Genomic DNA, 27,224 nt, shown 5'->3' on the forward strand with positions numbered 1-27,224 from the left:
CGCGCAACGCTGCAATTGCACTCGCCTCTGGAAAGAACTAAGAAAAAAGAGTGGAAAAATAAGATATCCGCCGGCCCAGACTCGGGGCAAATTTCCAACAGGAAAATAAATAAATAAGAGGCTAATAATTATTTTTTGTTTTGCTTAGTGTCAGTACATGGCTTTTTTATTCGTTCTCGCTCTCCTTCGCTCTTTCGCTCTCTCTTGATCGCTCGTTTTGCTTATTTATAAGTGTGTCTACAACTCGCACCAGCTCAAAACGCAACAAAGGGTTGATGCACTGTCGCTCATACGTGCTGCTGGAAAACAAGGCGCAATACGGCATTCTGTCTCTTTCCTATTTCGACAACCGCGTATTAACACCGCGCAGGAGCATCAGCAGCATCAGACTTTGCTCCCCAACTCTTCCGGCAAAAATAACAGCCAAAGTAACAGCAATCACACAAAGAAAAGATAAACCAGCATCCAAGCGTTTCTCTTCTTTGCTTTCCACACACACCCCGATTATCAGCACAGCTAGAAACATCACCACCGCCCCCACAATGCAGGCTGACGAATCGTACCTTTCGGCCGTCAGAGACCTCAACGGACTGCAGACAAACTACCAGATCATCCAGCAGATCAAGGCGTCGGGCGGAAGAATCAACGAGTCCAGCATCCCCGAGTTCGAGGCGTTTTTGGAGAAAATCGGGCACCCGGTCGCCGACCTCGACAGGCTCAATGTCATCCACGTGACGGGCACCAAGGGCAAGGGCTCGACCTGTGCCTTTGTCAGCAGCGTCCTGCAGCAAGTCACGGCATCGGAGCCGGAGCTGCAGCCGCGGCTCAAGGTCGGGCTCTTCACGTCGCCGCACCTAATCGAAGTCCGCGAGCGCATCCAGATCAACGGACAGCCTTTGTCGCAGGACAAGTTCGCGCAGTACTTTTACGAGACATTCAACGCGCTCAGGAGCCACCAGCCGCCGCTGCGGCTGGTGACACCAGAGTCACCCACAATGCCTATGTACTTCCGGTTCCTGACGCTGATGGCATTCCACGCGTTTCTTGCCGAAGGCGTCGACGTCGCTGTTGTTGAGGTGGGTGTTGGCGGCCAGTACGACTCGACCAATGTTGTGCGGCGGCCAGTGGTTTGCGGCATTGCGTCGTTGGGCATTGACCACCAGGGTGCGCTCGGGTCGACTATCGGGGAGATTGCCTGGCACAAGGCTGGCATTATCAAGCCGCATGTGCCGGTCTTCACTGTGCCGCAGCCGCCAGAAGCCATGCGTGTCATTGCGCAGCGCGCCGATGACCGCCAGGCGCAGCTCTCTGTTGCCAACTATGCGTCGGAAACAGCCGCCGGCCGCGCGCTGGGAATTCCGGGCGACCACCAGCGCACCAACGCGGCGCTGGCCGAGGCACTGAGCCGCGAGTGGATTCGCTGCAAGCTGCCCGACGCCAACCCATGTGCCATTAACCGGTGGGTGGCCGACGGACTGCGCACGGCACATTGGCCCGGTCGCTCGCAGAAATTCGTTTCCCCACGCTGCTCTGCGCTCACATGGCACGTTGACGGCGCACACACGCCCGAGAGTATGGCGGCCTGCGCCCAGTGGTTTGCCTCTGGCTCCACTGGTGGCTCTGGCTCCACTGGTGGCTCTGGCTCTGCCCCTTGCGTCCTCCTGTTTAACGCCGCCCATGACCGCAATGCCCAGGCATTGCTGGAAACGCTTTGGCGACACACTTCGGCTCAATGCAATTTTGTCGCTGCTGTGTTTTGTCCGAATCTGTCGATGCGCGCGGACAGCGCGAATTTCACTGTGCTGGATGACCAGGCGCTGGCGGCACAGAGAGAGTCGGCGCGCCTGTGGACGCAGACATCTGGCTGCACGGATGTCAGTGTGATGCCGAATATCAACGCTGCGGTTGACTATGTCGAAGGCAGGTTTGGTGCAAAGAGCAGTAGTGCTCCGACCAGGGTTTTGGCGACTGGCAGTCTGCATCTTGTTGGTGGCGTGCTTGATGCTGCCAAGGGATCTCTGTGATTAACTGATTTTGCGATTAAGAAATTGTTTTTTTTGATGTTTTTGGAGATTTTGGAGATTTTTTCAATTCATTGCACTCACAACAGAGTATATTGAATCCATCGCATACAGCTAGCATGTAATTTTGAATCTTCCTTTCGCAAATATAACAATCTTTTTTGTAATAAACGGTAGGTACACAATCCCAAAAATGCAACGGACAAGGATATATAAATAAGAGAGAACTAGAATGGGAAGGAATGGATGCGACCCCCCACACAGAAGATATCTATTAGGATGGATTCGTGTGACCTGGGCATTCTGCATACTTTGGGATTGGCTCTAATTGTTCAGACATAAAAAACCAGAATCTTTTTGAAATTGAAATATTGAATTTTGAATTCAAAAAGGTGGGTTTTTTATGTCTGCATTAGAGAACATTTGTCTTTTCGGTTAGTATTGAGTGTTGTGTTGTGCGCGGTTTTATGTTTTTAAAAGGTCACAATGTTGTGCAAAAACAGCACTAGCAGCTAGTGCTGAATGGGCTGGCTGCTGTTACTTTGAACCAAGACACTCATACTTTGTTATTTTCCGTGGCGAATTCCAATCCCTTCCAATCTCCCTTTCCATATTATAGTTTTTTTTTCTTTTCAGCGAACCAACGCATGCGTGCGTCCTCTTTATTTTTAAATTTCAACCTGCTAAATCCCTCTACACCTTAATTTCTAAAAACTTTAGAACATAATTAAAAATGGTCCGCGTTTCCGTCCTTAACGATTGCCTCAAGAGCATGAGCAACGCCGAGCGTCGCGGAAAGCGCCAGGTTTTGATCCGTCCCAGCTCCAAGGTCATCATCAAGTTCCTTTCGGTCATGCAGAAGCACGGCTACATTGGTGAGTTCGAGATCGTCGACGACCACCGTGCGGGCAAGATTGTTATTCAGCTTAACGGCCGTCTCAACAAGTGCGGTGTTATCTCCCCCCGCTTCCCCATCAAGGTTGCTGATATCGAGCAGTGGGTTGCTGATCTTCTGCCCTCCCGCCAGTTCGGTTTCATTGTTATGACCACCTCGGCTGGTATTATGGACCACGAGGATGCTCGTCGTCGTCACCTTGGTGGCAAGATCCTTGGTTACTTCTACTAAGCATCTTGTGCTCATTTTTTGAGTATGAAAATTCAGAGAGAAAAGACTTGCGTTTTTTTATTTAATCTTTTTTTGCTAATTTAAAATACACTCTGTTCTTTCTCTTTGTTTTGGATTCTAATAAAATATAAAGAAACCCCCAATGGATATTGTGCTAATTTGAGTGGATTTTGTTTCCAGAAGGGTTGTCTTTTTTGAACATGTTATTTTTAAATGTGAATTTTTTGTATTTGTATATCTGTGACCCAACCAAAACACAGGCGCGGGGTTACGTGAGAATGTAATAAAAGGCTGTTTATAATCAGTTATCGACGTTGCTCTTGAAGCCCAGAGGCAGCTGCTTCTGCTGCTGCTGCTGCTGTGCCTTCTCGTTCTCCTTAAGAGCAGTCCTGGCAGCATTGGAGCCAGCCTTCTTCGACTCCTCAAAGGCCTTCTTCGACTCCTCAAGGCTCTTCTTCGACTGCTCGACCTTCTCAGCAACAACATCGTCGATCTTCTGCACAACAGCCAAGGCCTTCTCAGCCACAACAGCCTCCGCATCCCTCACAGCACCAACAACACTCCGCACACTAGCAGTCTTCTGCTGCTGCTGCTGCTGCTCCTGGTCATTAGCCCTTCCAAACCCCCTTCCCTCCTGCAACGACAGCCTGAGTTCCTGCACACTCCCAGCCAAACTCCTCTTCACCTCAGCCTCCTTCCTCCTAACATTCTCCCAAGTCGCCGCCACTTGATCAATACTCTTCGGATCCCCATACCTGCCCCAAACATTCCGCAAAACCACCTGCGCTGTTCCAGGCAAAAAATACCCCGCCGCCAATCCTCCAAACACAAACGGCGAACACCAACGCACTGCGAAATTACGCTTCCTCGTAAAAATAGGTCCCGCCAATGCTGCCACTCCAACGTATATGATCCCAGGAGCCAGCTTCTCACCCTGGGGTACGGTGTTGCTGACGGTTTGGGCGATTTTTTGCTCAACGAGGATCCAGTGATTCACCAGGAGTTGTCCGTAGTGTTGCGTTTGCGCGGCGAGATCACGCGTGGTGTGTCGGAGCTGGCCGAGAATGAGCGAGAGGTGGCTGGGCGACTGAGTTGCTGGAATGGCTGGGTATTCGCGCAAATGCGAATCGTAGATTGGCTTTTTCGAATCCTCCTGCGTGTGAGAGCTCATGTTTATTTATTTCGTTTTGTCAAATCGAGGGGGGGAACAAATGAAATAAGAGGAAAATAAAAGTGTTGTTATCAATTCACTCGAAGCAAGGGGGAAAAAAAGAGAGTAAAAAAAAAGTCGAATTTCCAAACAAAAAAATTAAAAATTAAAAAAACGACCAATGTCAAACACCATTCATCACACCAAGCCCTAAGATAAAGAAAGGATTATTTCTCAGCTTCCTCTTGTATGGTGATCACATAATCTAAATCAATCACCAGGCGCCTCGCATTTTTCTTTTCTTTCTCTCTTACTGCATTATTCCCAGGCGCTTCTTCAGCTCAGCAACCATGTCCTCGCGCTTCACAGCAACTCCGCTCTTCTCCTCAGCGCTGACGTCCTTAGCCATGCTCTTAAGCTTCACCAGCCCCTGCTCGACCTCCTCCGAGCCAATCAGCACGGCCCAGGGGATGACCTCGGAATCACACGTGTTCAGCTGGTTCTGGAACCGAGGCTTCACCTTATACGCAAACTCCGTGGCGATGCCGCAGTCCCACAGCTCCGTGGCGATCCGCAGGCGCTCCTCTAATAGTCCGTCGCGCAGGCTGATGACGTAGACCTTGGTCCGGTTGGCCTTGACCTCAGCGCTCTGCATGCGGCTGTAGACCACAGAGAAGATCCGCTCGATGCCGAAAGAAATGCCGACGCAAGGCACGTCCGCAGCCTTGCCCTTGCCCTTGGTGCGGCGCGACGCCGAAAACATGCCGACCAGCTTATCGTAGCGGCCACCAGCAGCAATCGAGCCGACGCGCACCTGCGACTCGTCAATGTCGCCGCCCTCCTTGACCTCCTTGGCACCAGTCGCTGTCGGCTGCGCCTGCGTCGGACGCACGTTCTCCTCGACCAGAACAGCCTCGTAGATAATGCCCGTGTAGTAGTCCAGGCCGCGCGCCAGGCTCATGTCCAGGGACACGTAGTCGACCACGTTAAAGATCGCAGCGTAGCGGAAGAACAGGCGCATGTCCTGGACGCCCTCACGCGCCTTCTCACTGGCCATCAGCTCGGGCATCGCCTCCAGCTTGTCCAGCAGCTCGGCGCCGCCACGCAGCTGCACGTACTCGCCAATGCGGTCTGCCACGGCGCCGTCCAGGCCCTTATCCTCGACCATCTCCCGGCGGACATCCGCCCACGGCAGCTTATCCAACTTATCAACGGCCGACGAAATCATCCGCACTTTCTCCTCAGGCACTCCAGCGACGTCGAAGATGGCGTCGAGGATCTTGCGGTGGTTGATCTTGACCACAAACGGGCCGACATCCACCCGGGTCAGCACCTCAACCGTCACCCGCACACACTCAGCATCCGGAATCATCGCATCATACGCGCCAGCGATATCGTAGTCGCACTGGTAGAACTCGCGCATACGACCCTTGGTCATCGCCGGCTGGTCGCGGCGGTACACTTTGGCAATCTGGTACCGCTTGATGTTCGTGATACCGTTCATTGCCACGTGACGCGCAAACGGAACCGTCAGGTCGTACCGTAGGGAGCATTCCTCGCCGCCCTGGTCCTTGAGATCGTAGATTAGCTTGCTGTCTTCGCCGTATTTGCCCATCAGAATCTCCTTGAGCTCAAACACTGGAGTGTCGATCGTCACTGCGCCGTGGTTCTCGAATACTTCCGTGAGTGTTGCGAAGATCTCCTTGCGCACTGCCATCTCCTTGGCGGTGTAGTCCTTGGTTCCCTAGCAAAAAAAACAGTGAATTTATGAGTGTATTATTGGATTTGAAGCTGAAGTTAGCTTGCGCTAAATTGGGCTCTGTGTCAAAAATGTCCAAAGTTCAACAAATACAGGGGGAGTTTTCTATTTAAAAAAGTTACCTTTGCAGTTTTAAGTGTGAACCCAGCGCTCTTTCCAGCCTCGCTGTTTCCACCGGAGGCCTTTGGTGTTGCAGCAGCGGGGGTACCAGATGAAGAGTTGCTGTTATCGCCACCAGCAATACGCAGTTTTTCCTTAAGCGCAAGCAAAAGCGCAACCTGCTCAGTAACCTGCTCCTTATCAGCCTTGCTGCTCTTCAGCTGGCGCACAGTAAGCGCCTGCTCATCTACCTGCTTACGAAGCTGTTCCACATCGCTCATGTTTTAAAAAAAGGGGGAAAAAATTGGTTTAATATTAAAGTTGAATTTGGATTTATTTTATTGTTTTGTCAACAAAAGAAAATGAAAAAATAAAAAAAATTGTTTATTATTTTGTTGTTCTTCAGCAAAAAAAAATAGAATAACAATAATGATGATTCACTTTGCTTTTTCGGGACAATGATGTTGGTTCCTCTGATCGATCAGATCTGTGGATTTATGGATTATCAGATACTATTAGGATTGAATATTTAAAAATAAACGACAGCCAGGCAAACCAAACATTGAAAATAATTTCGTCATCGCTCGCTCAGAGCATTGGCCAGATGCAAAAATGCAATAAATGCACAGTGCCATAGTACAACCCCTCCCCATCTACGCACAGACAAATTTTCGTCAGCCGCAAGTCGCCTGGGCCTGGCCTGATCTTCGGCTTGTTTTTCTTTCAGATGGTTATGTCGTCAACATGGCGGCAAATCACGCAATAGTTAGGAAACCAAAACACATATAAAAGAATGAGAAAACATATCTATCCATAGCTTTACATCCTTTTTGAAGAACCTCACATTCATCTTGCCTCCCTCTATCTCTACAATACATACTTTTTTATTTTTTACTTAAACAGAAAATGGCATCGCCAGATTTTGACTCGATCCCGATCCTCGATCTGAACCAAGCCACAACAAACAAGCAGCAGTTCCTCTCCGACCTCCGTCATGCGCTCATCCATGTTGGCTTCTTCTACATCAAAAACCACTCCATCCCAGCAACTTTCCTCCAAGCGCTCACCACACAAACCACCGGATTCTTCGACCTGCCACTTGAAGAAAAACACAAATCTGACAAAATCCACTCCCCGACCTTCCTCGGCTACAGCACCCAGGGCAACGAGATAACAAAAAACAAAAAGGATAACCGCGAACAATTCGATTTCGCCAATGAGCTGCCAGCACCAGTGCCAAATGAGCCTGTACAGCGCATCCACGAGCATCTCACGGGCCCCAACCTCTGGCCTAGCAATGATGTGTTGCCCGGGTTTCGCCAGACCATTCTTGAATTCCACCGCCAGGCGCTGGATCTCTCCTCGGAGCTCATCAGCCTGGTGGCCGAGGCCCTGGGGCTGCACCCTGGGGCTCTTTTGGACCAGTACGTGGTTCCTGGCCAGCAACACCGGGGGAAGCTGATAAAGTACCCGGCCATCGACCAGCTCCACCAAGATGACGGCGACCAGGGTGTTGGCGCACACAGGGACACAGCCTCCCTCCTGACTATCCTCTATCAGGCATCGAATCTGCCCGGGCTCCAGGTACAGAACCACGCGGGCCACTGGATTGACGCCCCCACGGTACCCAACACCTTTGTGGTCAATATTGGCACCGGCCTGGAGTACCTTGTGAGGGGCGTTGCTGTGGCGACCACTCATAGAGTTTTAAATCCACCAGCGCATAGAGGCCCAAGATACTCCGTGGCGTTTTTCCAGGGCGCCAGGCTGGATCGAAAATTAATGCCTGTAGACGGGTTGGCGCCGGAGGTTTTGGAGCCGCGCAAAGTTGACGTGGTGACGGATTCAGGACATCAGTTTTCGCAGGTTTATAGGGAGGACCCCGGGCTTTATGCCGTGCTGAATCGTATTTCGTCGCATAGGGATGTGGGCGTCAAGTATTATCCGGAGCTGGCCCAAAAGCACGGCATAACTGTTGGGTCCACTTGAAACAAAAATAAATGCATGTTGCTTTTTTACTTTTAAATAAATAAATATTAATACATTGATATATTGATTTCGATTTGTAGCCTAGAAAAAGCACAGAACAATGTAATAAAAGCATATCATTTAGGATTACAATAATTATTTTTGTTGGTTTAGAAGAAATGAAAAAGAAAAAGAAAAAGAACAATAAAAATCAATCAATAATATTAAGCATCTGCAGGTGAGGATAATCATGTTGAAACTCTTCCACAAGGTCATACATCTCATCACGCCCAAAATAAAAAGTTCTTATATTAGCCAGCGACGGCACCTGCAAAGCCAAATGATGCACACACAGCGCACACGCCTCATTCAAACTATCATCCGCCGGATTCAAAAACCACACACTTCTCAAACACTCCGTCTTAATCTTCAGCTCATTCTCATTATCCACGCAATTCACACTAAGCATATCATCGGCAACCTCATTACTGGAAAGCTGCGACACCACGAGATCCTGCAAATTCGGTAAACTTGAGATAACCTGGGTAAGCAGAGTGTAGTCGATGACATTGCTGATGGTCAGCTCCATGACCTTGTCCCACTCAAGACGCTTTGGGTCTAGGTCAAATGGAATATTGCGCAGTTCAAGCACTACCTCTTGGCAGTTACTTGAGCGGCCAAAGAGATGGTTGGTTATGCGGTAAAATTCAGACTTGCTCGTGTAGTAGTCCAGGTTGAGGATTGCCGTGAGCCTGCCGATCGAGAATGTCTGCAGCTCCGAGCTGACCTTCAGCGTCTCGAGCGACTCCATAACAGTCAGCGAATCAATGTGCGAGGGCATGCTCGCTGAGGTGATTATCTTGCTGTCAATGGGGTTGCCGTTGATCACAATGTCGGCGAGCTTGGGAAACAACACATTAAGTTGCGTTTCGTCAGTGTGCAGGCTGGCGTGCTGCATTCGGGACATTGCAACCTCAATGTCATCCATCATGGTCTCAAAGTTCAATTCCAGCGTTGTCAGGTTATCAAACTGCACATTGCCATTGCCATTGCCATTGCGGGACCATCCATCCTCGAAATATTTCCACGAAAAGTCTGCCGACAGCCCACCAAGCATTAAATATCGCAGTGCCCCGGGATTAACCCTAGGAAGAAGCCTCCTGCTTCCAGCCGCCATCCGCGGTCTAATACTCAGGTGCTCCAGCTTATCCGAAAACGCCCCGCCGACTGTAAAAGTAAGCTCCATGCTGCAGTCCAAAAACGCGAGCTGGCGCGCATAAGCGTTGGCCAGCTTGTTGCAGAATACACCGGCAACCCTGTCGCACTCATGCGACTTGAGCCTCAGCCCAGTGACTCCCGGCATATGCTGTATCATGCGGTTGGCAAACCGACCCATTGGTTTTTCCAGCTCTGGGCATTGTGCAAACACATACTCGTGGTCGTCATTGACGCTGCGACTGCGGTAGTCCAGGTACATGGAGACGTTGAAGAATTTAACGTTTTCCCATTTAGTTGATGTAAAATTAAATATCTGAGATAGTTGCTGGAGGGAAGCGATTGTCAGCTGGTGCTCTTGCAAGTAGAGGTCGAAATGTTTGACCATATGTACGTTGTTGGTAGATTGGATTAATCCAATGTTTGTGAAGAGCTTCGGTACCTTAGTATCACTGTTGTTGCTTTCTTTTTCTTCACTGCCGTTATTGGTTATAAATGCATTTTTGTATACCAGACGTTTGGCCATTTCTCTCCACTCGTGTGAAACCGCCAGAAGTTTCATATTCTCCTTCCATGTCGCAAGACATACTGAGTTTTCCTCAACCACAAGCTGAATAACTCTTTCTCGAACAACAACCGGCAGTGCATTAAAAAGCATTGGTAATATAGAGTAATGGGTGGGTGGGTTGTGTATATTTTAAAGCTAGCGAATAATTTTTTCTTGATGAATATTAGCTAACATATAAATAATTAATAAAAAATATAGTGGAAAAGAGATGGATATATGGCAATAGTTTTATATTATCCCTTGATAAAACCTTTACACCCAAATCTACTTACAAATACTCCCTGGTATTTTATTAAAAAAAATAGGGGTATTTATTTTCTATCCTGTTTTTTTTATTCTCTCTCTCTCTTGCCTTTGTTCAGGATTTTTAAAATAAAATACCGCACCTATAATGAAATATTTCCTTTCATCCTTTTTCTTTAATTCATCACTCTCGTGGTCAAAGGAATAAAAAAAGAAGAAAATGCAAGAGTAAATATTTAAAAAGAAAACACGAAGGCTGCATTATAGTATTTTTCCATTATATAAAGTAGCCTATTTATTTTTATTTTTTAAGAGTAAAAATGAAAATAAAAATAAAGGAAGCGGGCGGAAACGGGACAAAAATTATGCTGCTGTGTATGTTATGTAAGAGGGGGGTGTGAGGAGCACTAGTTGTCTAGTGTTAGAAATGTAGGGGTGATTTTATAAAGGGTTTTATTACTAACGTTTCTAAAATACTTCTAGCGCCGGTCTCGTCTTATATATGTGCCTTGTCGCCTTTGCTGTGGACTTCGCCAATTGTGCACTCTGTTGGGGAGAACTGAATCTTCTACGAGCAGACTGGTATCTTGGCAAGCCAATGCTGTGGTTTTTTGCATATGTGCGCTCATGCGCGTGCGTTGCAAAAATAGGGAGCATATCTGGGTATCACTATTATGCCTTCCTAATTTATGCCTGCATGATTAAATTAATGCCCTATCAATCGGCATGCAGGTGGGAACTTGTTTCGCGATTCACAACCTCAACATCCACTTCCATATTTTCAGTCTGTGCAACACGTAGAACAAAATAAAATTGAATAGAATAGAATAGGATAGAAGGATTCAATATATGAAAATGGGAGAAATGAATAGAGCAGAATTTAGTAAAGTATTTCTTCCAAGGAGAACAATTCCTGGCTGCCCAACAGCCACTCCTTATATGCTCTACTTGGCACATAAGTAAACTATAATAAAAACTTATCATCGTTTCTTAATTGCCACGCGCGTAATCAATTAATCTCAGTAAGGCAACATGGCTTTGCATGTTGCCTTAACTGTGGCAGATTTCTTGTTTTTATCATTTACTTTTATATTATCAGGTAGCTGGTTTATTATCCCTAATTGAATATCGAATATCATACTACTCAATAGGAAATGAAGATTCAATACTGAAAAATTGGTACAAATTTATCCATTCTCAAATATAAGACATGGCTAATAACCCACATACACAACTACATACACATATTTGTTATAACTTGAATAAACATTATATATTAAAAATAATTCAAAGTTTACTCGACAAAAACCGCTGCAATTCCATTACCCTCAATTGCCGGGCCATTCGGCGCATCGACGGAGTTCTGAACAAGGCCAACCACGCGCTGGCCAACCACGCGCGTATCCTGGTCGACACGCAGGAACGAGTTCCCCATGGCATCCATCGAGCTCTCGCCCTGGGTGCGCTGGCCTGAGCCTGTCAATGGGTCGATTAATCCATGGCCAAAAACAAAGGAAAAAGGTGCGGCGAGGGATGAGCTGGTGGAGAGAAGGAAAATAACGCTGGAGATGGTTGGGAAATGCATAATTGAGAGGTTATAAGGAAAATGTAATATGCGGGAAGGATAAAAGCAAAAAAATATAGTACGGAAAAATAAGAGAGGAAAAAAGTTGCAGAGCAATGTTGGAAGAGAAGAAGGAGCAAGGAGTCGGGAACGCAAAGGAAATGTATTTATTATTATTATTATTATTATTTAGTTTTTTGGTGAATATGAGGGAGCCTGCAAGCGAAAAATTACATCTAGGGACAATGCCACTAGACAAGCCACCACATATTGCATTCAATTCTGGCATTCACAGTTTTCATTTTCAATTTAATCTATTCAGAACAACAATATCAATTAAACACTTCGATACGCATTGTATACTTGCAAATTTTCAATTTCGATTGTCTTTCTATGATATACTAGAAAACACTTACATGTTTGCGCAAGAAAAAAAGAGCAAACAGTGCACTTCACATTTAGACCCAAGCACTCAAAGGCAACACAACACAATAATAGAAAGGAGTATTAAGTGAAAACGAAAAAGGAAGAAAAATGACATCGAATTAGAAAAAAAGGTTTACTACATGCTGTTGTAGTGTGCCACCAGCTCCTCGTTCTGGCGCTTTGTCGAGTCCAGCTGGATCTGCAAAGACCGCGCACGGTTCTCCGCCTTTGCATTCTGAGTCCGCAGCAAACCAACCTCATGCCGCAGCGCGCCCAGCTGATCATGAGCACTAGCGATCTCCGCATTAGCAGCAGCCAGCGTGCTCTCCGCATACTCCTTGATCTTCGTCGACCGCTCCTCAGCCACCAGCACGTCCGACCCCAGTGCGTTCGCCAGCTCCTCCATGCGCACGTTCTCCAGCGTCAGCGCCTCGACGCGTTTGACAACATCGTCGCGCTCCGCGCTCAGCTCCTCGGCAGCTGTCAAAGCCTCCGCCAGCTGCTGCAGCAGCCGGCGCCGCTCCACCGTCAGGCTACCGAGCTCCTGCTCCAGCCCATGGATATGCTGGTTTTTCTCTTCCTCTAGTGCCGTCGACACAGCCATCAATTGCTCTAGCGTTGCCTGCGTCGCGTCGCGGTCCTCCACCAGTGCCATGCGCTCCGCAAGCGCATTCTCGATCTCGCGGCTGAGCTCTGCCACTTGGCTGCGCGTATCCTCGTCGCGCCGCTGGATCTCCTCGCGATGCTGCGCTCGCTGCGCGCGCAACGCCGCCTCATGCTCCCGCTGCACCTGCTCCATTTGCCGCTGAGCCAGGTCGCGCGCCCTTTGGGCTGCGTCCTCCGCTGCCTGCTCGGCCTGCCGCATTTGGGCGGCAAACTCCTCCTTGACACTCTCCATGATCATCCGGTGTAGCTCGTCGCGCTGCCCCAGTTTTTCATCGAAGCTGAGCCGCTCCGCCTCCATGTCCGCCTCACTGAACTTGGCCACCAGCCGCGGCGACACCCATTGGATCTCCAGGCTGTCTAGCAGCTTCTGATTCGCTGGCGTTACCGGGATTAGATCACCAGAGTGCGGATGGTCAGCGCTCGGCATTGCCGAAAACCGCTGGAGCGGGGACTCGGGTTGCCGACTAGCCCGCTGCTGCCGCTGCTGCTGCGTCTCGCTGTTCGGGTTCATCAGCCAGTCGGCCGGAATGTAAAAGTCGCCCGGCGCCGCGCGCTTCGGCGTGCTCTGGTCTGCCGCCACCGCCGGCGTGTTGGGAAGCGGGATGGACGCCGCATACATGAGCTCGGGGTCGGACAAGATCCTGGCGGAGACCAGCTCGGGCCCGGGTGCCGGTGTCGGTGCCGGCTCAGGCGATGTTACGTCCATGGAAGCGGCCTCGGCGGCAGCGTCCTCAGTATCAGCCAAAGCCATCTCATAATCAGTGCTCTCATGCCCCACCTCTTTGCCTTTGTCTGTCTCTGTCGCCAACTCCAGCTCAATCACCAGCTCCGGATCAGCTATTGTCTCCGACTCAGTCACCGTCTCAGCCACTGTCTCAGCCACCGGCTCTAGCTCAGCCTCCAACTCTGGCTCTGTCACCGGCTCTGGCTCAGTCACCGGCTCTGGCTCAGTCACCGGCTCTGGCTCTGTCACTGGTTCTGACTCAGCCACTGGCTCAGGCCCAGCCACTGAGGGCACTGGTCTCGCCTCCTCCTCTGTCGATGCGTCCCGAAATACACCCGCCACCGCATTCCCAGAATCCAGCCCCGCGCCAAACTCAATCTCGCTGTCCTCCGAAAAGCTCAATCCAGCAACAACGGTCGCATCAGCATTGTCCAAATCGCTAACCGAGCGCCCCCTTACCCCAAACACCCTCGCATCCTCATCCTCATCCACATCCTCTACATCATCCTCGCTATCAATCTCCATATCCAAACCAACACGCATGCCCTGGCCCTTGTCTTTCTTCGGCCTTAGTTCCAAAACCGGTAACGACAACCTTAAAGTAACCTCGCCCTCATCTCCCATATCCCCCTCCTCCTCGTCATCGTCCGAAAACCGCACCATCGAGCTTTCCTCCTCGCTCATTGACAGCAATCCAGTTCCCAACACCAACATACGCTCGCCCTCCTCTTCCTCCTCGCCAGCGTTTCCAGCAGACAATGGCGTGGGCGACTGAGACCGTGCCATTTTCGCCATTTTCGCCGCCGAAGGTGCTCTTCCGGGAGTCTCGATAAATGACATTTGCTCTTGCAGACGCAATGCTTGGCTGCCGGGCTTTTGGGGTGTGGCTATTTCTGCACGAGAACGCTTCATTGAAACTGTGGATGAGGACGAAATGCCATCACCATGCCCTCCTAAAAGAGAAGAGTCCATGCTGTTGCTGCTGAGTTGGGGTGTGAATAAATGCGTGGAGAACTTGGGTGGTGGTGGGCGCGAGACCGGGGTAGAGAGATAAGTGGCTGGTGGCGGTGTGTTGCTGCTGCTGCTGCTGCTGCTGGTCGTTGAATGGTCATCGTCCATTGTTTTTAGGAGGGCGTCTCTAAATTGAACCGCTTAATAGGAGTATAATAACGTCGCTTGAAAATGTAAAAACTGGAAAAAGAGCGATGCCTTTTTTGTTGCGAATAATAATAAACGTGAATAAGAATGTATTTTTAAAAAAAAAAGTGAACAGCAACAAGAGCGATAAAAAAAGCCAAATTGACAAACAATAAAAAAGGGACAAAAAGAAAGAAAAGAAAGCAAATCCATTGACCACAAGATGCCTTGCTGTCTCCTCTTCCTCAACACAAAAACAATCCAAATCCACCAAAACAAATATAATGAAAAAAACTGTTTATGATAAAAAATAATGGATGAAAGTATTATAAATCTCACACTCCGTCAACCGCCTCCTTGGCGTCCTTCCATATCTCCAGATTTTTCTCAGCCCACTCCAAATGCATCTTGGCCGTGGCAATAAGCACGCCCTTCAGCTCGCGCATTTTCTGCTTCTGGAACCGATCCAAGTTGTCCTGCGTGCTCGTGTTGATTAGCGCCAAATCATTGCTCAGCATCTCCAGCTGCTCCTCCAGAACCCCAATGCGGTCCGACGCACGCCCAATCTGGTTGCGCCGCAGCTGCTCCGGATCCACGTCCATCATTCCGTTCAGCGCATACGTCAGCCGGCTCATGATCCCGTCCCCCAGCACCTTGGGAGTCCGCAGGAACCGCATGCCAAACGACGACTCGGGCGACCCGCTTGTTGGCTCGCTGCCATGCGACACGGGCGCAGACACTGGAGCCGGGGCTGGAGCCAGATCGTAGCGACCGCTAAATTTGCCCGACGCCTCCGATGGCTCTCTGAGCGCCGGCGTCGACGCCGCCATGCTCGCCCGCTTCGAGCTGCCTAGCAGTGGCGCGGCCTGTCCGATATACTCCGAGCGCGCCATGTTCTTTGGTGAACTCTGCTGGTGTTGAATTAGCCCGCCATCATCAACCATGCTCTCACAAAGACCACCGCTGCCGCTGCCGCTGCCACCAGCACTCTTCAGCGGACCACGTGCCCGCGCACTAGCGCCCAACCGAGGCAGAGTACTGGGCGTACCACCGCCCCACAGCTGCGACTCCTCCTGTTGGAACAGTGCCAGCGGATCCTCGGACTCAGCCGGACTCATCGATCCAGGCTCAACCGCCGACCCGATGCTCGCCCCTGTGCCTGCTCGCGACCGCGCCATCACCCGGGTCTGCGGCATACCGGCAAACGAAAACGGCCTGGCATTGTTAGTGTCTCTGCCCAACGCGCGCGACGCCAAGGTCGGCGCGAACTCGCCATGATGGTTGGCGGTCGATACACTGCGGCCGCGCTGCCTCGTCGCTTGCTCGGACGCTGCAAAACCCAGCGCCGGTGAATAAGCTGAATTATCCCTCTGCTGTTTTGGCTGCTGCTGCTGGGCCGCAGACGCAGCCCGTGGCGATGGCAGCTCATTATCTAGCAAGCTGGCGTCCTCGTCATCACTGCCCTCAGCCACGCTCGGGCGACAAGCTGGCTCGGGAGCCGGCGTCGATCTCTGAGTGACAGGGTTGCTGCTGCTGGACGACTCGAGCGCCTGTGCCAGCCTCTTGGCCTCGTCGTCTGCCTGCAGAAGCCCGTCGAGCTTGGACCGCTGCCATACAAGGGCCTCCTGCACGCCGTCCAACTGCAAGTTTTTCAGCAACCGGAACCGCAAAACCTGCTTGATGACCATGGCGTACTGCGAGTACTCGTGGATGGGCTCCGCGACCTCGGCCTCCATCTGGCTCAGCAGCTGGTTGATCTCGATGTACGAGCTGTCCACCGCCTGCCCGGCGCTCTCAATTGCCGCAGCCAACGCCTCCGGGTGCTCCAGCAGGCTGAACCCATTCAGTGCCGCCCCCAGCTCGGAGTAGTCGCCAGCCAGCTCGCCCAGCTTGCGGTAGACCCGCGCCTGGTTCTTCTCAACGTTGCCCGAAAACTGCTGTATAAACCTATTCGTGAAAAGCTCGCAGTCCATCCACCGCGCATCAATGTTTTTTATTGGCGCTAGGACGCCGCTGGGGACAGCCACATCGCACGCAAAGCTGTTGGCAGCTGCAATCTTGGGCAGCTGCACACTGCTCCCGTCTGCAATGGATGAGCCGGGCGCCCGCGACGGCGACGAATGCAGCGGTGACCTGGGGAGCCCCGTGATAATCGGCGAATGCAGCACCTCTGTCCACGACGCGCCGTTCTCCAAAAACCGATGCATAATATGCTCGCTGCTCAAAATCGGATGCTCCACAAGATGGTTCAAAAAATGCTCCAGCATGCGCTTGCGCCGCCCAATTATATACTGGTCCTCCTTGGCCCGCTTCTGAAGAACCGCGTATTGCGTCAGCGAGTGCTTTTCGGGGATAGGCGGGACTATAAACGTTGGGTAGAGTCGGCAGAGAAGGCTGCGCAGGGACTCGAATTCGCTGTAGCGCCGCTTCACTTCGTAGTCGCCGAACTGTATGGTGTACGCAATGAACGTGGACCCGTTCTCAGTCAGCTTCTCGGCTTCGCTTATGTGCACCACGTGGTACATGTGTGGCGCCTGGTACTCGCCCCCTGTCTGCTCAATGTCGCGTCGTTGCTCAGTTGTCTCGTCCAGTAGCTCATGCAGATGCCGGTCAATTCCACAGCAGTAATCACCAAACTCTGTTGTCATTTTCAAAAATGTTTAAAAAGAAGGAAGAAGAGGAATAAAAAGGAATAATTGAAATAAAAGTATATATTTATTTATGCTGCTTGCAATTTAAGAAGAAAAATAAAATGAGAAAGAAAAAAGGTAGTATTACTACACGCATTCTCTACACATGATGCATCCCAAGCCGATGATAAACTTTTGACCACCCCCACGCTTGCACGCATGCACGCTTTCGGATGAGTGAATGCGTGCTTTGGTGTGATGTGATTTTCGTCACAGCACTCCCCCCCTCCCCCGCAGCCAAAAAAGAAGATTTACTGGTTCCGCCAATCGTTGTTTAAAAAATTGACCAGTTCCGTTCAGCAAAGCACATGCTGAGTTCCAAAAATAAGAAACCCCCTCCCACTCACACGCTCAGAGAAAAAATCCAAGCACCCACTGCCCATCTCCTCTTTAGCCTTGTTAGACCCAACCGTTGCCGTTGCACTCCATAGCGATTGCCGAAAGTGTTCCCTCCAAGCGCTTGGCTTTATTAAAATGCTGCCAAACAGTATCATCATCACCCATCTCCACGTTACCACTGGTCTTGGTCATCTTCAACTTTATTTGCTTATTGGGTTCAAATTTAAATTTAGGGCTTATATCCGCAATGACATCCTTTACTTTGATGTTTGTTGTTAAATAGGTCTTTTCAATTTTACTATTGAATTTCACAGTCAGTAGAAATAACACGTCTACCGTTAGCTCGACCTCATCTTTTATAGGCACCATGCACAGTCTATGCCTTTTATTTATCCCTTTAATTCCGAAACCGTAGGATCCCTCATGTAATTATAATCGATATTGAGTATAAGCTTGCGGTCTGTGAAAGGCATGTTAAATAATATGTGTTCAATAATTTTGTTTGCCGTCCTACTATCAGGTACCTGCATGTTTATTTCGAAGCCAGCACATGCGAGCTTAGACAAAACGCATATAAGATTCATATTTTCGCTGTTATTGATTATTTCTTTGGACATCTTGCTGGCCACTTTGGGAAAAATAAATTTAGAATGGTTTGAGTGGCAGCAAAAAAAAGAAAGTGCACTGAAATGTAATAAATGTAATAAAATAATGGATAATAGAAAAGATAAACTAAAAAGGCAGCCTTAATTTGCACAACACAATTATATACTACACAACGTATTTTCATTCTTCCATTTTCAAATTAATTTTTTGTTTTTTATTAAAGGTACCAATTTATTATTATTTATTTCAACAACAACAAAATCTAACATGTGCGCTGCAGTTAGCACCAACTGTCATAATATAAAGTCAAAAAAATTTAGCAGCAAAAATAGTGGCTAAAGTTTTTTATGCAACCCACCTTGTCCTATTAACTCGCACACTTTAATTATTTCTGTGGAAAAAGGGTAGTGTTATTTTTCACGCTAAATTGCCCACTTAAAAAATAGAATCAGCTGAGCTAAAGCATGACTGTCACGTTTGTCTCGATTTTTAAATTACAACTTAGCTGTATGTTTGAGCTGCATTCTAACCACATAATTATAAGAGGAGATACTACAACTAATAGTAACGCAAAATGCATTATTTATTACAAAATTATAATCCATGTTATATAGCAGTCGCATTTATAAAAGTTTTATTCTGATCTCGGGTGCCAAGTAAACTGCTTAACAGATCAAATATTATTTTATTTTAACAATAAAGCAAAAGTGCTGTGTTCTTTAACAGCACATCATAGGCAATTTTGTGATACAAAGAATTGCGGCTTGTCTCCGGCGATTGATTAATGAATCAATCGCTAGTTAATTCCCTACTTGGATATGCGGGAATTCATATGCACACATAAATACTAATTAATATGAACAGTGGAGGGTGTTTATCCCTTAGCTTTTTTTTAGTTCATTTTGTTTAATATATATATTTAACATAACGAATGCCATGTTCATTACTTGGCTACAACTAAAGTCTTGTTAATACTTTGTACTTTGCAGAAAATACAAACGCGCACTCTTTTCAATTAAGCACAAAGTATCCCACAGAAGCACACAAAATATTTGGTTTTATTCATTATAAAAATAGCTTTTAGCACCATTTGTATACCCATTTTCACTTTTTTGCGGATATAACAGCTATGATGGCACGGATTTTGGTGAAAACCCAGGTTTCCTATTTTATGTATTCTCAACAATTTAAACCCCTTTTAAAACAATTTTAAGCATTAAACCTCTTGAATATCTAATCGGTCACCGTATTCACAATGTCGCGTTTCAGTCAGCTACTGTTTGCTGTCCTTAACCAAATTCTAAGCAAGGCCATTGACGCCAACAAATCCATTACCGATAACTAGGCAAATTACCTGCCACTCCTGGGCGTTTGTAGCGGATGGAGGAAAGTAGCTTTTCCACTGGTTTATTGCAGCGCTATTTTTGACAGCCCCTCTTGCAATAATAAATATATTAGCAACCCAATTGAAGACGCGGATGATACACACAAACTTGTTAATTAAAATATAAATCTTATCAAGACTACTGGGAACAACCAATTGGTTAAAGCCCTACACATCCATGTATGCAGACAAAAATCTGCACTTTTTGATTACCAGAGTCAGCCCAATATTCCCATTTGAACAGTTCAATTGGAGCAGTGTTACTAAAATTAAAATTATTGACCATTATGTTACTTTTGGTATTGACAAACAAGATTATAATTATGATTATAAAATATTCTGTTTATTTTGTCAATATGCTTGCAAAATATATGCCCAGTGTTTGTATGTTGGATTCATCTGCAGAGTATACAAATATTTTATATAATTTGGCCATATTATTATGCAAACTGTATTTGCACACTCTCAATCATTTTAATTATTTGGATCCATCATATTTTTCAAAATTAGTTTATTTTAGTCAATTGACAACGCCTGAGATATCTGTACACTCTATAGGGTGAATATCTCGAATAATTATTGAGAGTTTTCAGAGCTTGACTTTGAAAAATGTCTTGGATACATTTTTATGGGGAAAAATGGACAATGTAGATAAATCTAGCAATATTTTATTTTCTAGATTGCAAAAGATAACATTAGATTTAGATGACGTATCAGATATTAAAGAAGTCATTGGATCAGATTAAATATTATTTCCAGCCCTTAAAGAATTGGATATTACAGCTCTCAGTCTCGATCAGTTGCAAAAATTTATAAATTTTAAAAGATACTGATGGTCAAGCGTTACAAAATTATGCTTAAGTATAAAGGATTCGTCTAATATTGATGAAACTGCCATATCAGCTCAGCAAAGCAAAAATATGTCCAGGAATATCAAGCAAAACATTCCCAAAATAACTCGAATGCGCTTGGGTGAGATGACCTCAACTAGTAATGTTCAATTATTCAACGAATTGGCCAACTTGTACATTGATCAGCTTACTGAAATTAATTTTTACTACCCAGTTACGCTTGTGGCGCCATCATTTTCGCCTGACCTCACACATTTGACAATCAATGCCGGCTTTGGTATATTACAGAGCCTTCCCTACGTATATGTTGAGTCACTTAGATATTTGAAACTCGTCAGCCTTGATCAGGATTTTAGTTGGGGTATTTTAAATATAAATGATTCGTCCAAAAAGATAAACTATAAACATTTAAGGAAAATGCACATAGGCTAGCAAAAAATGGTGAAAACAATATTCTGGATAACAATCAGTTTGTTAAAAGCCAGAAAAAGCAGCAAGGTATAAAAACAATATTATGCCCGCCTTCAACAGAACTAATTATTGAAGAGTTTACACTCAATAGTCTCCAAAAGTTAATGAAATTTGGCTCAAATCAATGGCCGTGTGTAAGTCATTTAAACATTCAATTGATGGATTCTGATATTGCAAGCTACTGCAATAATTTAAATACTGAAAAGTATATTAATGCAATATCCGTGTTTTCCAAGTATTTTGCCAATTGGTTGCCCAATGTTAAGGATGTAAAAATTAAACCGCCATATTTAAGTGGCCAGTATGTTACACATTTTGGTATTACTATATTCAACACCTATCCCTACCAACTAAAGTCTTTTAAATCCATGGTTCCTATTATTATCAGTGAAGATGCTTTTTCATCTGGACTTGTAAGCTTACATATTAACTTTGATGAGAATAACAGGCAGTTTCTGCCTAAAGTAAATGCCAAAAAATCAAAAGTATTATCATTAGTGGCTATATCAATAGATTTAATTAAAACAGCTTTATAAATAGCAATAATACTGTTGAGAAACCTAATAATATGGAAGTAGAGGTCGATGAGGACTTGTTTCATGATTCTTAACCTCAACATGCCGATTAACAGGGTATTGATGGCATCATGCAGGATCAAATCAGGGGACACAATAATGGCACCCTGATATACCCCTCCATTCCATAATGCATATACTTAAACGTGCATATACAAAGATCATAGCCTTGACACACCAAGACACCAGTCTGGGTACAGAAGAACCAGTTCTCACCAACGGAGTGCATAATTGATGAAGTGCACAATAAAAACAACAAGATACATATATGAGGCCGGCCCTAGTTTTACTTTTGATTCCATTGATAATAAAAGCTTTCACAATTCCACCAAACATAACTTTAACACCAGGCAACTAGTGCTTCACTCAAATCACCACCCTCTTATTATAACAATATATGTTATGTTAAAAATATATATTTGAACTGAATGAACTAAAAGAAAGATAAAGGATGAATAGCGTCCATTGTTCATATTCATTAGTATTTATATGTGCATATAAATTCCCGCATGTCCAAGTAGGGAATTAACTGGCGATTGATTCATTAATCAATCGCCAGAGACAAGCCGCAATTTCTTGTATCACAATATAGATATTTTGGATCCCCAGTGTATTTCTTGGACCAATCTGCCAAACCTAATGGTTGATGATACAATTGGGTTTAACAAAGTTGTAGACCTGTTTGCTAAATTGCCAAACCTGATCAAACTGGAATTGAGGGATGTGCTTTTTGACAGTGCATTTGAGCTAAACTTTAATCATGTAAACCCGATTGCAACCAGTATTGTAGAGCTGCGGCCGATTGGTATAATTGGCGTGTATAATGAAAATAAAGCCCGTTGTAATATATATTACTTAAAAGATAATACAAAAAACTTAAGAGCTCACTATTCAGAAGTCGCTGTGCGCATGAAATACGTTTGATATTTCATGTCTATGCAGTCACGTGACTCAGCCCCATTTTTAATGTTACATTGCATTTGGCTAGTGGATCTGTGTGCACTTGTGGGTCTCAGCCTGGGTTCCTGGCCTGGGTCGTGGCCCCCTGGGAAGTTCTCAACATCACGCATTATTTGATATATAGTAGTTATATCTGTATAACTTAAGCATTTTAAATTCAATGTAGCCAAAATTACCAGTTTTAAACTTAACAATTAAGCTACCACTATTAAATAAAATTAACTTTTTGCATTTAACACCACTTGGTTTTAAAATCTCATTAAAGGCATAAGGAGGATCAACTTTTGCAAAAAATAGATGTTTAACCTTGCGTTCCCCGTTGATTTGTTTTTCGAACTCGTCAATCATTTGTTTATCAGTGTCTTCCTCGCAAATAAAAAATAACTTTGCCTTGTTAGTTAACATCAAATTTTCATATTTTGCAAGATCTTTTTTAGTGACCAATGGTTGGACGGATGGGCCACCATGTGATTTATTTGTGTGGGAAGACATTGTTAAATTATATAAACAGGTGTGTTAAATAATTTTTAGAGAAAATAAAGTGCATGCAGCAGTGTACCTTATATATGAATTATTTCAGAACAAATGCTAGCTAGAATAACTATAATGCAGCGAATTTTTTTGTGTTGTTGTTTTTTATTTTAGTTTCATTGTGCGCGCTCATTTTTGCATTATAAATAGACGATGCTTGATTGCAAGCTCATTATTTTTTAAAATTGACTCTGACTGTGAGTAGTATAAGAACAGGGTGTTTTTTTCGCTTTATTCGTGTCAGTCATTTGACAAAGCAACTGTTTTCAACTAAAGCCCACAGTCAGAGCTTATAGGCAAACGTCGCGTGCCAATCACAGGTCCTTTTTTTATTGCCAACTGTGCATGTTTGGTTTTTGTTTAGCTGATTTGATTATGAATAATTTGATATATTAAATCTCATCTGAGTAACAAAAATTGTTTTATTACTTCAAATATGATTTGCAAATCCTACATGCTCCTCACAAAAACAAACAACAACAAAAATTCCGCAGTCGTGGTAACAAAAACAAATGAGTAGGGGGTTTTTTTTTGCACTACACTTAATAGCCTAATGGTACCACCATTTTTCTCTCCTTCTGTCCCCTCCACATGGCCTGATCACGCACGCAAATCAGCGTCTATTAACGCTGGCTCTTCTTTTGGAACAGAGATATTGCGGCAAACCTAAGCATGCCCGCATATCATTATTCTAAACTGCTTCAGTGAGGGATTGAGGATTCCTGCTCAGTTTACGCAAAGAGTGGCAAAAGACGATGATTGAGACAAATATGCGCAGAAATTGGTCTATGGCTTATTTTCCGCCATCAGACGAGCAAGAGTTCAAGTAGCACATAATTGAGGTAGCCGATTTTTTCTCCATATTTTTCTTCCATATTCCGGTTGTGTTAACGGCTGACTTATTCTAACAAATTTAAATACATTTTCAATTAAAAGTCTGAGTAATCATCAAGTGAAGCGAAGCGGGTGATGATAATCCCCTTTTATAATATAATATTTGCTTTTTTCCTTCAAGGACGAAAAAAAAAAGTTTTTAATTCAAAATTTTGTCAAAAATTGCCCAGTCAAAAGCAAAATAAACAATGCGTGTCGCTCTAGCTATTTTATTGTCAACCGTGGCGACGTATACCATGCAGTCGATATTAATGATGCCAGAGCATCATATTCACACTCAGCAGATCGCCCAAACCCAGTGTTCTATTTTTACTGAATGTGGAGGTGGGAACTATCCAGTCGTTCATTGCCCAAGAGCAACAGTAGCGGAAGCTGAAAATCAAACACACAGCCTACTCCTGGGGGGGGAAGTCCAGTTTGCGCGATAGCTTGGGATGCGCTGTGGGCTGAGGGCGAGGTGTTTTTGCGCTCGAGATAATGATTAGGCCCTGGGACTACAAAACCTCAAAAGACGCAGAGGAAAGTACCCATGGATACTGCAACTACCTCTTGCTGATTTCAACAACAATGGAAGACCAACAGGTTATGGTGGCAATAGCATGCGAGACAAAGTGGGGTTTGATTTTGGACCCAGGGTTATTGACGGAATCACTTATTTGACATACAAGACCGAGTACCTGAGTGTTGCAGATATTTGCGAGAAGTTTGGTGGATATGAAATTGTAGCTAGCTCGGAGATTCCACCTGTTGTGAGGGTGGCCAAAGGAAAGGCCAGTAGTTTTAAACTAAACGGCCACAGGGAATGCTGTTAAAAGGGAATAAAATATTTAGTATATATTGAATACAACCTATGATAAGTTTGCGGCATCTTCCATGCCACACATATGTAGACAAACATCAACACAAATGAAAATAGCAAAACAAATTATATTTTGATGCATCTCGAAATTACATCAATTTCTACTGTTATCAGGATCTGGAAAAAACAGGTTCAATCATGAACACCGCGTGGCTTCGCAATCAATATGATTGGATCAGGACGTCGGGTGACATCCTACATCTGTCCGATATATCTATGCCCGCGAAGGGGTCTCAGCCTGGGCCGCTGGCCTGGGTCGCGCCCCCTGAGGGGTTCTCAACAATAATACTGTAGCTGTTGAACTGAAAGTTTAAGTGGTAGTTAAAATATACTGTAATTTGGTTTTACATGCGCAAATGTTCTTAAATAAATGTCTGGCATATTATAATTTAGTATGTGTTTATGGTATTCAATTAATGTTGTTGTATAGATTGAATAACTTGATGTAATACAATCAGTTAAAGTAAATAATTTTAATAGTTTAGTGAACTTTTTTATTTATATTCAATTAAACAAGGATGGCCTTTCATCGTAGGATTTCATGTTTGAAATAATTCCATGAGACCATGTGTGTAAAAAAATAATGGAGTAACAATTTTCGGTTATTTCCAGTATGCCAAAATTTTACAAGTTTATTGGCTTCAGCCACCTCGTTGAACTGTGCTACACTGTTTACCAAGCCACTGAATATAATTCACAACCCAATAAAATAATTTGTTACTGTTTTTTTTCTTTATGAATAATGCAGTGTGATCTTTGATTGCAGATGGGATGACAAATGTGTTTTTCTGTTTTTCTGTTTGCTTTTTGTTTTCCCACACACCTCTTTTATTTTATTAGTTATATATATTTTTATTTCAATTAACAAGCAATTGAAAATTAACATGGCTATTGACAACTATTTTGCGCCTTTGGCTAACATCAAGACTCAAGAGATTGAACTGGGTACACTCGACCTTGCGCAGTTTGGAATTGTAGCAGACACCATCTATCTGTTCAAAAACAAGCGCAACGATGCAAGTTTTATGCCATTTGGCGCTCTTGCGCAAAGCTTTTGCATGCTTGTTGCCGACCACTACCCGGTCATCGTTGGACGCCCCATAGTCAACAGTGCTGGTAAGGGTGTCATGGCTGTTGACCCGTCAAACCTCTGCTTGCCGGATATTGCCGAGGTGTTCATCGACCATCCCATCGAGCTGTTCCTTGAAACTCGCCCAGGTGGTTCTGAGGACAAGCCAAACGTTTTGTTTTTCAACACTCGCAAGTTCTATCGCGACAGCGGCGTAGACTGCCTTTCTCAAGCAACCTACCACAGAGACAATTCGGCGGCAATTGTCAGGGTTCTGCGGTTCAAAAACAGTCCTTATGTCGGCATCTCATACTCAATTTCGCATGTATTATTCGACGGTACCGGCACTACAATGTTTATCAACCACTGGGCCGAGTACATGCGCAACCTCGATGCTGTCAGAAACGGCACTTACCAGCTGGCAGAGCCGCCCATTAATGACCGCCAAGTGATGTCAAACTGCATGGACAAGGTCGAGCCACTCGAGCTCCCATTCATCGAGCACTTCAAGGAAATCTTGCCGCCAATGCAGATACTGTTTCCGACCAACATTGCCCCAGTGTTAATGTCCTCAAACGATAACCAGCAATTTAAGTACCAGCACGTGCTTCACTTCAGCCTGGCCAACTTGGAGCGCATGCGCCAGCACATTGACAAGGACCAGACTGTCAACACAGTGCTGGCGGCATTTTTGGCAAGGAATATTCTACTGGCCAACATCAATGTATTCGGCACTGAACCAAAGACATCGTATGTAATGATGGCCTATGACGGACGCACCCGCTCTGCCATCCCCAGAAACTTCTCCGGCAACGTGTCATCTACAGCCATAGCACCACTGCCGTCGCAAATGGTTCTCACTTCTTCGTACAGAGACTTGGCCCGGGCCATCAAAGAACACTGCTCAAAGACCGAAATCGGGCACACAAAGGCAACCATGTTGGTTATCGAGAACGAGCTGAGTTTGCTGTACCAGATTGGACTTGCGTTATGCAATACACCAATGACGTCGTATATCGGCATGACAAACCTGCGGTACATGCCGTTTGATTCGGTTGATTTTGGATTTGGCGGACCGGAGATTCTTGGGTTCGACTACTTTAGTAGGGATGGAATGTCTCGGTTGCTACCGAACAAACAGGATGGGGGCGTGGACCTGTATTTGAACTATATGGACGCAAATTTCCAAGTGTTCTGCCAGCTCAACGAGGTCAAGATGTTTGCGGACGTGATTTATTAAAGAATAAATTTAAAAACATTACGAATATGTTGACCTATTATTTCCTTCTTTTTCATTTTTTTCATTAATTCATTTGAACTTTAACATAT

The 27,224-nt window shown here is 45.7% G+C and overlaps 10 protein-coding genes across 10 annotated transcripts; 4 read left to right on the plus strand and 6 right to left on the minus strand.

Moving 5' to 3' along the window:
- The first annotated feature begins 52 nt into the window (after positions 1 to 52).
- Positions 53 to 2,141, plus strand: BX661DRAFT_178748 (Mur ligase). The gene has a single exon (XM_051535001.1). The coding sequence runs from the start codon at positions 276 to 278 to the stop codon at positions 2,022 to 2,024; it is 1,749 nt and encodes a 582-aa protein (XP_051393286.1). The 5' UTR covers positions 53 to 275; the 3' UTR covers positions 2,025 to 2,141.
- A 613-nt stretch (positions 2,142 to 2,754) lies between these two features.
- On the plus strand, positions 2,755 to 3,147 carry BX661DRAFT_141122 (40S ribosomal protein S22-A; the record flags this gene model as incomplete). Its single annotated transcript, XM_051532875.1, has 1 exon — positions 2,755 to 3,147. One exon carries the CDS (start codon positions 2,755 to 2,757, stop codon positions 3,145 to 3,147), a length of 393 nt encoding a protein of 130 aa, XP_051393287.1.
- A 141-nt stretch (positions 3,148 to 3,288) lies between these two features.
- BX661DRAFT_151842 (apolipo protein O-domain-containing protein) lies at positions 3,289 to 4,465 on the minus strand. The gene has a single exon (XM_051533238.1). The coding sequence runs from the start codon at positions 4,316 to 4,318 to the stop codon at positions 3,449 to 3,451; it is 870 nt and encodes a 289-aa protein (XP_051393288.1). The 5' UTR covers positions 4,319 to 4,465; the 3' UTR covers positions 3,289 to 3,448.
- BX661DRAFT_161083 (histidyl-tRNA synthetase) lies at positions 4,466 to 6,663 on the minus strand. Its single transcript, XM_051533308.1, has 2 exons — positions 6,179 to 6,663; positions 4,466 to 6,041 (listed from the first exon to the last, which is right to left on the minus strand). Exons 1-2 carry the CDS (start codon positions 6,434 to 6,436, stop codon positions 4,608 to 4,610), a joined length of 1,692 nt encoding a protein of 563 aa, XP_051393289.1. The 5' UTR covers positions 6,437 to 6,663; the 3' UTR covers positions 4,466 to 4,607.
- A 258-nt stretch (positions 6,664 to 6,921) lies between these two features.
- Positions 6,922 to 8,284, plus strand: BX661DRAFT_178755 (uncharacterized protein). The gene has a single exon (XM_051535002.1). The coding sequence runs from the start codon at positions 7,062 to 7,064 to the stop codon at positions 8,142 to 8,144; it is 1,083 nt and encodes a 360-aa protein (XP_051393290.1). The 5' UTR covers positions 6,922 to 7,061; the 3' UTR covers positions 8,145 to 8,284.
- A 1-nt stretch (position 8,285) lies between these two features.
- Positions 8,286 to 10,118, minus strand: BX661DRAFT_178756 (uncharacterized protein; the record flags this gene model as incomplete). Its single annotated transcript, XM_051535003.1, has 1 exon — positions 8,286 to 10,118. A coding segment is annotated over exon 1 (1,658 nt), but the record flags the coding sequence as incomplete, so codon positions are not given.
- Positions 10,119 to 11,441: 1,323 nt separating this feature from the next.
- Positions 11,442 to 11,875, minus strand: BX661DRAFT_178757 (uncharacterized protein; the record flags this gene model as incomplete). The annotated part of the gene is made up of 1 exon (XM_051535004.1): positions 11,442 to 11,875. The coding sequence occupies exon 1, from the start codon at positions 11,732 to 11,734 to the stop codon at positions 11,444 to 11,446; it is 291 nt and encodes a 96-aa protein (XP_051393292.1). The 5' UTR covers positions 11,735 to 11,875.
- A 335-nt stretch (positions 11,876 to 12,210) lies between these two features.
- Positions 12,211 to 13,743, minus strand: BX661DRAFT_178758 (uncharacterized protein). The gene has a single exon (XM_051535005.1). The coding sequence runs from the start codon at positions 13,554 to 13,556 to the stop codon at positions 12,276 to 12,278; it is 1,281 nt and encodes a 426-aa protein (XP_051393293.1). The 5' UTR covers positions 13,557 to 13,743; the 3' UTR covers positions 12,211 to 12,275.
- Positions 13,744 to 15,001: 1,258 nt separating this feature from the next.
- On the minus strand, positions 15,002 to 17,191 carry BX661DRAFT_141125 (uncharacterized protein; the record flags this gene model as incomplete). Its single annotated transcript, XM_051532877.1, has 2 exons — positions 15,002 to 15,376; positions 16,187 to 17,191. The coding sequence occupies 2 exons, from the start codon at positions 17,189 to 17,191 to the stop codon at positions 15,002 to 15,004; spliced, it is 1,380 nt and encodes a 459-aa protein (XP_051393294.1).
- An 8,514-nt stretch (positions 17,192 to 25,705) lies between these two features.
- BX661DRAFT_178763 (transferase family-domain-containing protein) lies at positions 25,706 to 27,223 on the plus strand. Its single transcript, XM_051535006.1, has one exon. It carries the CDS (start codon positions 25,711 to 25,713, stop codon positions 27,133 to 27,135), a length of 1,425 nt encoding a protein of 474 aa, XP_051393295.1. The 5' UTR covers positions 25,706 to 25,710; the 3' UTR covers positions 27,136 to 27,223.
- The last annotated feature ends 1 nt before the right edge of the window (position 27,224 follows it).

This window comes from Kickxella alabastrina, assembly GCF_025024165.1.
Source record: "Kickxella alabastrina strain RSA 675 chromosome Unknown BX661scaffold_5, whole genome shotgun sequence".
Taxonomy (NCBI): Eukaryota; Fungi; Kickxellomycota; class Kickxellomycetes; order Kickxellales; family Kickxellaceae; genus Kickxella; species Kickxella alabastrina.